Source organism: Brachyhypopomus gauderio, chromosome 1 (genome assembly GCF_052324685.1).
Source record: "Brachyhypopomus gauderio isolate BG-103 chromosome 1, BGAUD_0.2, whole genome shotgun sequence".
Classification (NCBI taxonomy): domain Eukaryota; kingdom Metazoa; phylum Chordata; class Actinopteri; order Gymnotiformes; family Hypopomidae; genus Brachyhypopomus; species Brachyhypopomus gauderio.
This window is the reverse complement of record NC_135211.1, coordinates 11,313,843-11,329,575: the sequence shown is the minus strand read 5'-3', so window position 1 is coordinate 11,329,575 and position 15,733 is coordinate 11,313,843. Positions and strand designations below refer to the sequence as shown.

Sequence of the window (15,733 nt, the reverse complement as noted above, 5' to 3'; positions counted from 1 at the left end):
ACAAGAGTTCATTAGAAAGAAGAGGTCAATGAAGAGATGAGGTCACTGGAAGGAGAAGGTCACTGGAGAGATGAGGTCATAGCATGGACGAGGTCACTGGAGAGGAGGTCACTTGAGAGAGGAGACCACTGGAAGAAGGAGATCACTGGAGTGTGGTCACTGGAGAGAGGAGATCACTGGACAGAGTTGTTCACTGGACATATGAAGCCACTGGAGAGGGGAGGTTATGGTTCTCAGCTGCAGACCCCACTGTGAATGCGCTCAAGTTAGAGCAAACAGCCAGCTCACACCATATCACTGAACAAGATGGGGCCTCTGGCTGATCAGTGATGGGCAGCCCGAATTCATGGCCATGATGCAGCTTGTTCAAGTGCCTCTGCTGAGCATCTGATCGGGTTCTGTAGTGGTTGCAGTGGCACATATTTGGCTTGTATCTTTAGCTAACTTGGGGAGAAGGTGCTATCCCCCCCCTTTTTTCAGTTTAGTGGGCAATGAGTGAAGCCAAAGCAAACTGAGCTTGGTCAGCAGTTTTAGCGCCTGCTTCTCTCACCACAAACGGCGTCCGAGAACTTGGGTTTTTCTCTGAACTTTGTCTCAAGTAAACAGTCGACACTCCCTGGGGGAGCCGTTTTTTGTGAAAGGCGTTTGCGGGGCTGTCAATTTCTCATCTTGCTTCTCTATTGCCTTGGGTTCATCCATCTCCAGGGTGGATGGAGGGCAGAGACAGGGAAATATCCCTTACGGGCCTGGACCCCTTTGCCCAGCGCCCATGCATGACTGGCTGTAATAACATGGGCGCTGGGGGGAGAGGCGGCAGTGGGAGTCGTTGTACAAGACAGTGGGAGTATCTGGCAACCCTTACTTCCTTTTTGCTAATTTTTTTCCTCTTCCCTGAGGGCTCTTTGCCCCAGCTTCATGGCTCAGGAAAAGTGTGGGAAGAGATCGGGGCGTCTCCGCCTACTGCCACTCTCACTACAGTGTGGCTGACAGATGACCTGCAGCCTATGGCATGTAACCCAGCCACACACACACACACACACACACACACACACACACACACACACACACACACACACACACACCACTGTGGACATTATTCAATTATTCACCCACCCGCAGCCATATATCTCAAGCTTTTTTGCCCACTTCTGTCACAATTAAACATCGAGTGTGAAAGCCGGTCCTGGCTCTTTGCTTGATCTTCACTTTCACGCTATGTGAAACAAATTATAAACCAGTGACCGGATATACTCATGATGAGTGACACGGCAGCCCGTCAGAGGCCAGGTGCTGACCATCCGTACGTTCTCACAGCAAAGAGCCCCAGCTGTTACGGCTTCTCACCGCTTCAGAGCTTAGCGCGCCGCCGTCGGCTTACCGCGGTTAGCGTGCGGCCCCCTGAGCGGGCGGAGCCCCAAACCCTGAACGGGGAGGGTGGGGTGAGATCCTTGTCATTATCTCATGCCATAGCACTCTGATTTTCAAACGGCACCTTGTAATAGGCGCGGGATCAAAAAGCCATCCTGACCTTTGATCTCCGCTGCGCTGAGGCCCACGGGGAGGATGTGGAGAGTTTTTTCAGCTTCCCCAACTATTCAAAGAGTGTCGTGCTCGATTCTAAAAGTCTACAACAAAACTGTTTGTACATATGAATTTATAAACTTGTTTATTGACTGAAGCCTGAAATTGCTTTTATTAACTTTGCATGGGCAAAATATATTACTAAAACCTGAAAACCAATGATATTGTTTATTAGTCAGTATATACGTGTGCATATGAATAATGTATGAGCATCTCGTGAAGCTTGCGAACAACTTACTTATTATTTATTTTCTTCTTCTATGAGAAATTGATGTTGTCGTTAAGTGTTATGACACATGCACACGTCCCTGTGACACAGGAAGTGCCAAACACTTTAGAACACACTCATCCCATGTGAGGAGATGTTGCAATGTACTGGCTCCCCGGAAGATTCCCATATCAGCAAATCGCTCCCCTTGGAAATATCCTTGGCTGGCTACACATCGTTTCCTCCTTTCAGAGAAATTATTTTTTATTGTAGAGAAACAAAAGAAACACATTTCTGACGACTGGCCAGTTGGCAGCGATAGGGAGCTCTCCATGCTACCTGACCAGAGCACGGGGTTCCACTGATGACGTTTTATGGACAGAATCCTACGACCTGACCTGGTTCCCGTGACTACTGGAGGAAAGCACACACGTGTCAAGGGAAAGGCCGATTCTGATTTTGACATCAGTGGGCTTGGTTTGAACATTTAAACTAGTATTTTCAAACAAATGTCAGCCAAGTAACAATTTAAAGCACAGGTAAGATTTTAAAGCAGACAGTGTGAAGATATTGTAAACCCAGCTGCTTTTTTCACTGGTAACATGTTCAGACACATTAACAAATGATACTGGATCAGTGCTACGTGGATCCAAGTGCTCTTTGGCCGCAGGGAAAGTGAGACTGCGTTCAGATACCAACGTAAGAACTCACACTACACGTACAGTCATACTTCCTGTTCTCTAGCTGTGGGACAAGCTATAAAACAGAGCAGCTAACCAGTCAGCCCAGCAAAGCAGGGAATGAATACAGGTCCTGCATGGACTTGGTCTTTGTGTTCTGAGTCCATACCAGTCACTCTCTTCTCCCTCCACAAGGTCCTTTCACATCTCCAGTCTGTCCAAAAGAGCCTCTATTCCTTCTGTTCCTTTTTTTTCTCCACACTTTTGTTTCGTTGGCTTATAAAGAGATGTCTGTGGAAAGCGGACGCACTTGGACATGGATTGATATTCCGCGGGACGCTCGGCCTGGCCCCGAAGGCGCTGGTCACGGGCCGGATGAGAACGGCCCGCTGTAATGCCTCGCCGAGCTGGTCCGCTAGCAGCTCAGGCTCTGGCACAGTGCCAAACGGCCGCCCGCTCTAGGCGGCAAGCGGCGGGTGGGGCAATGGGGGCGTTTGACAGCTACGCGCTGGTGCCATGGCGGCTTCCCGTCCCGCACCACGGTCCCGCTTCAAACCACCATGCGTGACAGGCATGGTGGGGACCAGGCAGCTGTCTCTGTCAGAAGGGGAGGTGATTTTCTGGGTGTTATGGAGACTTAAGGCGAACGGCTGTGAAGTGCAGGCGTGTGTTTGGGTAAAGTGGGTCAGGGACATTAGACCAAGTCAAGTGAGGGCTGAACAGAATGAACAGACAGGGAGTGTCATGGTGTCACAGTATTTCCATACCAGGTGAGAAAGACCTGAGTAAACAAGTGATGAAAGATGGTGTTTTGGGCTCGGAGTAAACTGTTTACCTGAAGTACAAAATGTCGTGTTATTCTGGTCTTTCCATTGCAATAGTCTCACAGCGTTAGCATTAAGATTGGACACATGCACACACGCGCGCGCACACACACACACACACTATAACTGCCTGTAAAAACATGCTGGTCTTGGCCACAAACAAGTGTGTGATAAGACAGACAGAGAGCCCATTTAGGAACTTTAAAAATCAACAAATTGTTACTCAGTACAGCAACTGCTGAGAAAAACAGAGCAATGGTGTGACTGCTTGCCGTCGTAATCTAAGGCAGAAAATATTTTACTAATTATAAGCCAAAGAGGTTACTTGTGTTTGTGTGTGATGTGTAATTACCAGTGAAAGAACATCACAGGACTTTTACACTAGGGTTAAACAGATGATGTAAATAAATAAGAACATGCTAACAACAAGTGGAGTGTTGAGAATCCACTGGGAATCTACACAGTTGTCGCTGTAATGATGTGTGTTCAGGTCAGCATTGCAAAGCCTGAAGTGGTTTTTTTTTGTGTGTTGTTTTCATGATTTTTGCCATGTGCAATACACTGCTGCTGTCTCTCTCAGACCTAACATCAGACCTGTGCTCTCTCTCTCAGACTTTGTTCAACTGATTTTACTCATCTGTATCCTGACTGTTATTTAAGCTAAGATGTAAAAATTGTGTGTATACTGTGTGCTCTGAAGCACCGTGATCTCTCTCTCTTTCTCTCTGTCTTATGCAAATATGAGGCTAAGTATAGTCCTCAGATGACCAGGAAGCTGATAAGTTAGATTCTCGTAAAACCTTTTCCCCATTTTCATCAGGCTTCTTGACAGTACACACACACACACACACACACACACACACACACACACACACACACACACACACACACACACACACACACACACACACACACACAGAGCCTCTTTGGATTGGTTCCTGCAAATAGACAGCAAGAGACAGTAAGGGAGCAAGGTTTAATCTCCACAGATTTAACCACAAATCACGGAGCAGCTTTGGTACTGTTTCCTGATGTCTGCTCGCTCCAGCTAAAGCAGGAGATTTAAACCACTAGCAGGACACTGAATTGGAAATGTGTATGTGCCCTTGATTTTCTGACAATATCAGTGTCATCACCAAATTACAGCAGTTCATAATTGTGAAATACAATCCAGCTGCAACACACTTCCTCCAGAGAGCCACCAGATGGTAAAGATCAATCCTCTCCTCATAAATGGGCTTGAGGGTTGCCCTCATATGGTACACGGCTCTATTACACTTCACTGGCAGCATCTTGACACTAACAACATGCCATTCTGCACAGCCACTTTTAAAATGATTTGCAGTAGCCCTTTGTTCATTCCAACAGTGACACTTTCCGCTAATAGAATTTTTCACCACTACGGTCTTGGGGACGTTAATTGTCTGCCTCAGATGGGGCATCAGTGCAGTGCACGTTTTCCACTTACCCCACCACACACACAAAGGGGTATCAGGGAGGCCTCTGTCTTTCATCTCAACCAAGGAAGGAGAGCTCAGCTGTCTGGGATGCTTATGGGGCCTCTAACAATAGAATCATGGGAATGTGATGTCCCTGGGGACTTGGGCCAACACTGACAGTCCAGGGGCTTGTTGCATTGTGAGCTGCTCTTCCTGTCTTTCAGCTGCCTTGTATGTCAAAGTACAGATAACAAAGGTCATGACCTTTCACCCCCTTTTACACCGTTGCATGACAATTGTTCAAGACCATGTGTTCGCCCCAGCACTGCTGGATTTAGCTGGCGAATTAGCCAAAGGGCTGAAACGAAACACACACATGGATGGGGATCTCTGGGCTCCAGGTATTGGGAACACCAGAGTTGGGATCACTGCATTGTGTCATCGTTGCATCATCATAGTGCAGAGTGCAGAATTCCCTTTTGCCTCCCGCCCACCCTTTCCCTGGGGTCCGTCTCCACCTGTGTTTCAAGCTTCCCCTCTAGTGGTGTTAAAAATGTTGTGTTAAAACACGCAGAGGATTGGCCCCATGCCATGGCAGCGCACACAGAGCACAGCTGGGGGATTATTGATTAGTTACGACCCCATAACCGTATCACATAAAGTAGAGGGAAGATGTCCAGGAACCTTTGTGGCCTATGCTACTTTAATTTTTAAAGGTGTTCGTTTTATGTGTGTGTGTGTGTGTGAGACGATGTCAGATGCTACTTCAGTGAGTCTCCTGTCTCTGAGAGCGTGGGATAACCTTATGGGCTTTCTCCAGAATTCACAGCTCTGCATTAAAAGATTCAAGCCAAGGAAACAGAGCTGGAGAGAAACTGGAGTGTCTTTTTCTAATAATTAATTTTCCAACCGGTTATTTTATTTTAATCACAAAATAACTCCCACAGACACAGTGGGAGGACACTGACTCGTGCATTTCTCGGGTGTACAATTCCTTCTGTATTTGATTGTTTTTGATGATTCTTGGGATCCAATGTTTTAGCTAATGCTGCAAATGTGTTTGCCAAATGCATAGATATAAACAGTACAAATGTGACTACCAGACTGTGCTATGAGGGTGGGGGCTGGATCTTAGCAGGGCTTTTCAGTGGCAAATGGCTCCTATAGTTTCAAGTAGAGGGCTTGGCATTCTCTGCTCACTGTTCACTGGGCTTAATGACAACAGCAGCTTTAAGTGATGGTAATGAAAACAGGCCTGCTGGACCCTGAGTTGTCTCTCTCTTGACGGTCTTGTAGCTGTGATTGTGTAACTGTACCACTCTACACCAATGAGAGGAGGTCTACAGGAGCAGATATTGTTATGGGGGCTCTTTATGGCTAGTTAGTGAGTTATCTTCTCTTTTCCTTGATTTCTAGGCACTGCATTTGCAGGACATTGGAAACACCTGGAACAAGTCTAAATGCATTACGCGTTAATATTTCTTGTTATTTGAGAGCTAACACTACTGCTTAGGACTGCTTATTAAGGCTACAGCCAAAGACAGATGTTTGCCAGTGTTACTCTTGGTCACACTGCCTGTTGTGTCTGATGGTGTTGCATCTCTGTCTAACAAAAATGTTCTGTTTCATTGTCCTTCAGAGCGAACATCGACAAGGTGGAGACAGATGTGGTGGACGTCGAGGCCAAACTAGACAAGGTATGTAGAACCAATCCGCTGGTCATTTTCATCCGCCAATGGCGGTCACTTTGTGTCATTCTGATTTCAGTACACCATGTACAGGTGATGTAAACTCCTTTCAAAGTCTCTTTGTTGGAGACGTGTAAAGTTATAGGCAGCAAGTCTTTGTGTGATCACGTTGTGGTTCTGGAGTGTGTTGTGGTTCTGGAGTGTGTTGTGTTTCTGGAGTGTGTTGAGGTTCTGGAGTGTGTTGTGGTTCTGGAGTGTGTTGAGGTTCTGGAGTGTGTTGAGGTTCTGGAGTGTGTTGTGGTTCTGGAGTGTGTTGTGGTTCTGGAGTGTGTTGAGGTTCTGGAGTGTGTTGAGGTTCTGGAGTGATAGAGTCATGGTGAAGCCAGGCTTTAGATCACACTGTAGGATAGAAGCAGGAACCTCAGTGTCCCCACAGCCAGTGGAGAGCATCTAGTGCAAGTAGAGAACATGGTCACATCAGAGTCTCCTTCCGCATTAGGGACCAATATGGCCACTCCATATGTTTCTATATGGCCATGAGACCTTCAATGGATCTGACACGTTAACATTAGTCAAACTGCTTTTGCTCAGCCGCATCAGTGTATAGAATGCTAAATATATTACGTTGTGATGCCGATAGCTGTCATTGAAGTGCTCCATTATCATGGAAGTGCTCTAAGGTAAATATGCCATTCACAAATTAAAGGTTAAGAGGGTAAGTGGTGTTTGATATTAAATAGAGTGGATGTACGTTGCACTTCCTGTGTAGTGAAAAATAGTGAAGATGGAAATGGGGTTTAGGACTGTTAGCTATTGACAGTGTGTGGGGGCAGTAACGTCTGTTTCACACTCATACCCAGTGTGTGGGGGCAGTAACGTCTGTTTCACACTCATACCCAGTGTGTGGGGGCAGTAACGTCTGTATCACACTCATGCCCAGTGTGTGAGGGCAGTAATGTCTGTATCACACTCATGCCCAGTGTGTGGGGGCAGTAACGTCTGTATCACACTCATGCCCAGTGTGTGGGGGCAGTAACGTCTGTATCACACTCATACCCAGTGTGTGGGGGCAGTAACGTCTGTTTCACACTCATACCCAGTGTGTGGGGGCAGTAACGTCTGTATCACACTCATGCCCAGTGTGTGGGGGCAGTAACGTCTGTTTCACACTCATGCCCAGTGTGTGGGGGCAGTAACGTCTGTATCACACTCATGCCCAGTGTGTGGGGGCAGTAACGTCTGTTTCACACTCATACCCAGTGTGTGGGGGCAGTAACATCTGTATCACACTCATGCCCAGTGTGTGGGGGCAGTAACGTCTGTTTCACACTCATGCCCAGTGTGTGGGGGCAGTAACGTCTGTATCACACTCATGCCCAGTGTGTGGGGGCAGTAACGTCTGTATCACACTCATACCCAGTGTGTGGGGGCAGTAATGTCTGTATCACACTCATGCCCAGTGTGTGGGGGCAGTAACGTCTGTTTCACACTCATGCCCAGTGTGTGGGGGCAGTAACGTCTGTATCACACTCATACCCAGTGTGTGGGGGCAGTAATGTCTGTATCACACTCACAGCATCTTCATGATCCATTTTTATGCCTGAACATATTTTGAAAATAAGTCCAACCCATGAGGCTGAAACATGTCAGAAGGGTTTAAAGATGATTAATCCACTAGACACTTTTGGGAGAGTCTTTTAAGCTACAACTCTGTTAGAAGCGTCTTCATACAGAGCTATGGAATGAACCAGTACAGCAGTGTTAATTTCACTTGGCATGCCCTACTATTCACATTAACCTGTGTAAAAGTGTGTGTGTGTGTGTGTGTGTGTGTGTGTGTGTGTGTGTGTGTGTGTGTGTGTGTGTGTGTGCGTGTGTGTGTGCGTGTGTGCGTGCGTGTGTGCGTGCGTGTGTGCGTGTGTGTGTGCGTGCGTGTGTGCGTGTTTGCGTGCGTGCGTGCGTGTGTGCGTGTGTGTGCGCGTATGTGTGCGTGTGCGTGCGCGTGTGTGTGCGTGCGTGTGTGTGTGCTTGTGTGTGTGTGCGTGTGTGTGTGTGTGTGTGTGTGTGCGTGCGTGTGTGTGTGTGTGCGTGTGTGTGTGTATGTGTGTTTGTGTGTGTAAGAGTACTACCTAGACTGCAGGCTAGCACCTACACTAGTGTGTGTACTAACCCTGGGGTGATAACTGCAGGGTGATCCAGAAGTAGACACAATGCTGTGATTTCAGTGTCAAGTCTAATTTTCCCTCTGCTGTTTAGGTCCTGAAATTAAGCCTTGTGAGGCTGGCCAATAAAGCTAAGCAATAAACATTGTCTGTGTGTGCTCTGTCGACCCACCCCCTGGCCCGCCCCCATCAGCTGGTGAAGCTGTGTAGTGGCATGATCGAGGCTGGCCGCGCGTACGTCAGTGCCAACAAGCTCTTTATAAATGGCATTCGAGACCTGTCCCACCACTGCAAAGAGGAAATGATCTCGGTGAGATATCATACATTCATTCTTGGGTTTCCCCGAAAACCCGAACAGCATTAAAACCACTGATTTCACATTACTAAATGTTACTTTTGTGAACATTAGATTTAAGATTAGAAAAAAAAACTTTTCTTGACATTGTGTCCTGTGTACTAATAAAACTGTCTATATGTTCTCTTCAATGAGAAATACAACTTGCTTATGTTATGCATAATGTGTGTGTGTGTGTGTGTGTGTGTGTGTGTGTGTGTGTGTGTGTGTGTGTGTGTGTGTGTGTGTGTGTGTGTGTTGTTTTTCAGGAGTGCCTAGAGAAATGTGGAGAGAGCCTTCAGGAACTCGTCAACTACCACATGGTGAGACATGGTTCCCTGAGTTGCCACAATTGTGTGTGTGTGTGTGTGTGTGTGTGTGTGTGTGTGTGTGTGTGTGTGTGTGTGTGTGTGTGCGCACTTACATGTGTGCATTCCTAATAAAACACACATGCATGCTGCAAAATGTAGCTTCATGATAGTGAAATTATAAACCTATATATACGTTTATTTATAGACATTATTTATAGGCATTATTATAGATGTTTATTAAAAATATGTAGGAGAGGGGAGCATATATGGCCGTTTCCCGGGTGGCTGACAGACTGTGGGGTAGTTCAAGCCCAAGGAGCCTAATCTCTTTACACGGAAGGTTTCACGTCACACGTCACTGATGCTTTCCACATGCCCCCATTTCTGAACAAGCTCACAGCCATGCTGCATGAGGCCAGACCATCTAGACTCAGACTCACAGTTTGCCTTAGACTGTTTTAATGCACGATTTGGCAGCAGAACACTGATCTTAGATCAGAAAAGGCTATAGGCTTCATAAAAGGCTGTCTTTTAGCCGCCTCAGTACATAAGATCAACATATAGGCTTTTTCCATGAGCTGTTTTGTTCTGAAAATCTGGAAAATACTCGCGAGCCAGTGTATGTATCGTGCTAGCACTCACACTTAAAGCAAGACGATGCCTTGTTTCATTGACTCCAGCCAGCAGCTCAGTTTAGAATTGACACCTCGTGTGAGATCTGAACCTGGAAGGACGAAGGTGCTGGACCTTCTCGCGCCCGAAAATAGCCACGCGTGGGACGTGTGTCGTAGGCAGAGAAACGTCCTTCCTGTTTTTGAGGACTCTGGTAATTGGAAACATAACAAAAGATGGAGAGAAAGCAAAGAAAAAGAGTTGGAAGAGGGGGAGAGGAGAAGAAGCAAGAAGGAGTTATAGGGACTATATATCAGTTAACAACACTCACCTTTTCCTTCCTGTATGGGTTCTGAGGCCAAAGCCTGTCTGCACGATTATATGCCCACTACATCAGGAATGCACCTTACTTCACTAATTAGGCTGCTGTGTTTCTCTTCTGCAAAGTTACAAGATGTAGTGGCGTGTGCTGTAATTGTGGGTGAGCACCGGGGCATTTCTGGAGCAGAGGAAATTCCACAGTCGGGGCAGAAAGGACCACAGCGGCTTTTTAATCATCAGCCTCAAGTCAGCTGCTCGTTTTCCTGGTTACAGATGCAAACAGTGCGGCGTCCGTGCTGAGATTTTCCCTTCTCGCTCCGGGTCAGCACCGCGCTGTCCGGGTCAGCACCACACTCCGGGTCAGCTCCGCTCGCCTCTAGTCACCTTCTGCCACTGCGGTTGTTTTACAGTTGGGTCCTGAGATATGCGTCTCCCACGGTGGCCTGTCTGTGGCGGAGAGGACCGCATTCTTGTTAGCTGACCACAGGGCCACGGGCTCATGACCTCGAAAGCACTCATAACATTTGCAAAGCAGAACCTGGTTGACCTGGTTAAAGCGTGTGGATGAGGATGAGAACCACTAGCGGGTTTTCACATCTGTTCAGACAACATGGGCTCCTATATGACTGTATTTCATGCTGCCCACTCTGGGTGTCTTTATCTATGCACCCAGGACCCAGAGCTGTCTCCCACACCACAGGCCTGGGTAATGTAGCTAACCTGCCACTTTGACAATGAGATTCCTGTGCAGTTAGCGCTACATCTAATCCTTCTGCGTCGTCAATCCAGACACCTCGGTTTGATGTACATTTCACACATTGAAGCTGGAAACGTGTGTGTTGTATGTGTGTGTGAATGGTAGGTGTTGATGCCCATCTGTGAAATATGATGATATACATCACAGCTTATGGTGCATCATATGGGATAACACAGGACGCAGTGCAAGATGTTGGAGATAACACACACACAGACTAGTGACAGGCCTAGCTGCTCGGTGGATCGGCTTGTTCTGCCTTGGGATCTGAAGCGTAGAGCGGGTTTGTTCCTGATCGAGGCTGGGGGAGTGGCTACCTGTCCCCAACAGGAGGAGTGTTTCATTAGGAACAGCAGGGTCAAATGAAAGCAGTCTCTCTCCTCTCTGCTCGAGTGGAATTACCACTGCTGTCTTCACACTGTCAGCCAGGAGAGAGACGGTGGTGGCAAGAGGGAGTTGTTGGTGCGAGGGGGGTGGGGGGTGGTGTAATATGTTTCTCACCCTGACTGCAGAGGTGATAACACTACTGATCTCATAGCACGTTTGCCTCCAGGAAACAGAGTCCTATTCCCACTGAGCATATACTGCCTCATTAATATACGTACTGCCTCTAGTGTACCTTTAAACACTCTGTTGCCTATGCTGTCCGGTATTGGTACAAGCTGTGTGTTAACAGTGTGTATCTGGAACTGATGTTGACCCTTGCGGTGTCTTCTCCACTCTGGTGTGTGTGTGTGTGTGTGTGTGTGTGTGTGGTGGAGGGAGAAGATGGAGAGTGGGGTTGATGGTGTGGGAGTGGGTGAAGTGGGGGATCTTGCATGGGATCCCCGTGCCAGCGATCACCATCGTGTAGTTCCTGCAGCTGGGGGCAGGAGCGAGTGGGGAGTGTGTACCCGACAGCTTGCCATGGAGCACCTCGATCAGTAATCCCACAGAAGAGAGTAGGAAGGTGGCCACGCCCACCCAGACCTGTGATTATGGCACTCACATCAACTCTGTTCTTCAGTTTAAGGTATAAGGTTTCATACGCCAAACTTGGGGCCTTGGACTTGGGCCTCTGTGGCCTTTGTTGTACTGGGATTCCAATTTGGCAGGCAGACAGATCCACAGGAATCCCTATGGGAATCTCTCGGGTTTTCGGGGTTGCGTGGAGGGCTAGATTTGAATCTGCCCAGTCCATGTCATAAGTGCAGCTGTGCAGGACTCGGCGTGGCCGGCAGCAGGAAGGGCGTTCATCAGCTTCGTTACGTAACAAACTGCTTTCCTCAGCAGATGCAAATCCAGCCAGATGAGCAGTCTCACTGAGGCAGGGCTCCTCTGGCCGCGTTGGCCCTGCCTTACAGCTGGACCTGTGTTTCAGATTAGTTTTTCTTTTATTTTGGCCATTGTAGACTTTCACAAGGTGTGTTTTCTTGCTGATATGGAGTTTTCCCGTGCGCTTGTTATGTTGTCTGTCTGTTTGATCTAAAGCTCGACCCAATGAAGTGTGCTCGCTCCAGATGAGCTGGCGGAGTGGGCGGGGCCTTTCATGCCGTCTCATGCCTGCACCAGGCCTCTCTTGTCGTGGTGCAGATAGCACATCACATGGCGAACATATGTGTACCAGCTACCGCACCTGCCACCTGCTGCCAACATGTACCACTTCCTGTCTGTCCTCAGGAAACCTGGCTGCCTCAGGGCAGGAGGGCTTTCATGTGCTGAGCACCTGAGCACCTGTGATTGAAGTCCTTTGTCCGAGTCTTTTTCTTTCTCTCTCTCTCTCTCTCCCTTTTGTTTCTCCCTTTCTCCACTTCTCTCTGTCAGTATTTCCTTCTTGTTCTGAAGGTCAGCCAAATTGCTAGAAGCCCCGAGCAGCTTCAGGTTCATCTCTGCTGTGTGCCTTCAGAACAGTGATACAGCAGCGTGTCGACTACAGCATGCTAGTGACTGGCGCTACATTAAAGGGTCTCACTGCTCTCTGTAGAGGGTCTGGGCTTCAGGCCATGATTAAACTCTCACTCACTCAATGTTTCTCTTTCTCTCTCTCGTTCTGTCTTTTACACACTTCTTCCTTCCTGAGTGCATGGTTCAATTCAACCACCTGTCTCTAGGTGCCGTGAGTCAGAACAGATTTGATGTGTTCTTAATGTCTGAGATTTACCTCAGGAAACAGTTCAGTGGCTCTCATCACAACCTTTAGTGTGTGTGTGTGTGTGTGTGTGTGTGTGTGTGTGAGGGAGAGAGGGAGAGAGGGAGAGGGAATGAGTGAGGGGAGAGAGTGAGAGGATGAGTGAGTCAGAGAGAGAACAAGAGACAGCGAGAACCAGGGAGTGAGTGGGAGAGGGAGGGATTGAGAGAAAGAGAGGATGCAGTAAGACTGGAGGGAGCTGTTAGCTGCTTAGATCGACACGTGCTGCTAATGAGCTGAGATGGAGCGCTGGGCCCCCAGACCTTGAAGGCCCCACGTAATGGAAGAGTGCAGCGTAATGCAGGGGTCCAGTGGGGAAGGCGTCCAGTGTAACAAACTGCTAATCCATTGTACTTTGCACGCGGGGGTTCGAATCCCATCATGCTGTTGCTTGGTTTAAGATTGGACAAATGGGTCTCCTGATGTAGGTGCAGCTGTTTGAGATTTGCCTGAAGGCTTGATTCCTGTAGTTTAGTAGACATCGGTTTCAGGGCTGCTATCTAGGATGGATTCTGTGAACAGATGGCAAAGCACTTTGTAAGTCACCGTGGATAAAAGTGCTAAATTCTCTAAATGTAAATGCAGTGCAGAAGTCCAGCGTAATGCAGGCGTCCAGTCAAATGTCCTGCATACACGTACGTATATAGAGAACATTGTTTTCTGTTTCCCATAGCATTCAGCTTCTATTTATTCTATTGCCACAGCTGTGAGTAAAGAATGATATATATTTTTCTGCAGTCCTACATGATGGCAACTGCTTTATATACAAAGATGAACCAGTGTTGCCTTTTGCCTTTCTGGTGTGTCTGATTTCTCAGTCTCTTTCATTCTCTCTCTAGAAGGCTTTGCACATAAGCTGTGTTATATTCTTGCTCTATGTCACATGTCCTCCTGCTGCTTATCTCAGATGTAAAGCCCCTCTGTCTCTAACAACGCCCGAATTGAGATGATCACAGCACGCGGCTCTTCATCTACTCCCTGTTGCAATCACTGTGTGTGTGTGTGTGTGTGTGTGTGTGTGTGTGTGTGTGTGTCTGCATAAGAGAGAGCGTGAGACAGAGAGAGAGATCTGTTGTGATCCATGGTGACATCCGTGGCCTCTCGTCTATGGGTGTGTGTGTTCGTGCTGCACCAAAATTTCCTAATCGTTCAAAATGCTTGATGAGATGTTTTCTGTGTGTGTGTGTATGTGTGTGTATGTATGTGTGTGTGTGTGTGTGTGTGTGTGTGTGTGTGTGTTGCGTCATGCCTCTCTCTGTGTGAATCCCAGCACTCTGCCCCTCTCTGCTCTGGCAACCTATTTTACCCTTTCCATGATTCCGTCTCACGACATGACCATCAGCTCCCCACAGAGACAGACAGAGGGAGAGCGGAAGAGAGGGATGGGGGTGAACAAGTATAAGGGGGTGTGTCATGACTTGCTGCAGTTTCAGTTGCGACTTTGCCACCTAGTGGTCAACAGTGAGTAGTGCGTACAGATGCACTATTATCTTTCACATTTACTGCGGTGGTGTTAATATTGAACAGTGGTTCAAACAGCTACATGGCACTGGAGTTTTGTTATAGCCATTGAATAACATCAAAATGTTTAAGACAACTATTGGTTTCTCAATCTGATCAAGTGTATGATTATTTGGTCGGAGCAAAAAAAAAGTATGCCAGTGCTTTGTGGTTGATGATGATATTACTAGTCTTGGGTGCCAAGAGTAATTACCACTGTGTCACTGTGTTTTTGTGAATCAGTGGATGAGTCTGAACCTTCACTGTGTTTTTGTGAATCAGTGGACGAGTCTGAACCTTCACTGTGTTTTTGTAAATCAGTGGACGAGTCTGAACCTTCACTGTGTTTTTGTGAATCAGTGGACGAGTCTGAACCTTCACTGTGTTTTTGTGAATCAGTGGACGAGTCTGAACCTTCACTGTGATTTTCTGTGTTCAGATCCTGTGTGACCAGGCCCAGAGGTCCATTAAGCAGCAACTGCACAATTTTGTGAAAGAGTAAGTAGCTCTCACGCACCACCACCCGCTTCACCTTTCCTAGTGCTACTCTCGTCTTTCTTGCTTCTCTCTCTCTCTCGGTGTCATGTGGTGGGTTCACTCATTGTCTTCCGTGCAGGGACGTGCGCAAGTTCAAGGAAACGAAGAAGCAGTTTGACAGGCTGCGTGAGGACATGGAGATAGCGCAGGTGAAGAACGCCCAGGCCCCGCGCAACAAGCCCCACGAGGCCGAAGAAGCCGCCGGCACACTCATCACTACCCGCAAATGCTTCCGCCACCTCGCCCTTGACTACGTTTTACAGGTAACCGACCAGAGTGCTTCTGGTCCACCAAGGCTCTATATAGGGAACATAATGGAAAGTAAGAGGTTAATTTGTAGTAAAAGTCCCAAAAATTACCCTCTCACAGCTGTAATGCTAAAAAAAAAACCCAAGATGCTATGTTATCAGATTTATTTAAATGCTTAATCACATTAAAATGGTAATATTAAACTGAACCAGACACACTGATGTAATGAAACCATTGCCAGTACTGTGGTTAGACGTAAGCATTTCCAAGCCTTTTATTCCATTTGGCTTTATATGGTCCCTAATGAAACCTCGGTTATCCTGTCAGGAGGGTTTAAGCCTCTTGTCTGGCTCTCTGGAGCCCCTG

At 47.5% G+C, this 15,733-nt stretch overlaps 1 protein-coding gene across 4 annotated transcripts in view; it reads left to right on the top strand.

Annotated features, from left to right (window-relative positions):
* The window catches only part of acap3b (ArfGAP with coiled-coil, ankyrin repeat and PH domains 3b), a 50,510-nt gene that overhangs the window by 16,016 nt on the left and 18,761 nt on the right, over positions 1-15,733 (top strand). For all 4 annotated transcript variants that reach the window (XR_013126749.1, XM_076994341.1, XM_076994262.1 and 1 more), the window contains exons 2-6: positions 6,372-6,429; positions 8,776-8,892; positions 9,186-9,239; positions 15,021-15,079; positions 15,198-15,381. Coding sequence is in view for 3 of the 4 variants with exons in the window: in XM_076994341.1 (XP_076850456.1) it covers positions 6,372-6,429; positions 8,776-8,892; positions 9,186-9,239; positions 15,021-15,079; positions 15,198-15,381 (472 nt within the window). In the remaining variant the exon portion in view is untranslated. The remainder of the gene's footprint in view (positions 1-6,371; positions 6,430-8,775; positions 8,893-9,185; positions 9,240-15,020; positions 15,080-15,197; positions 15,382-15,733) is intronic.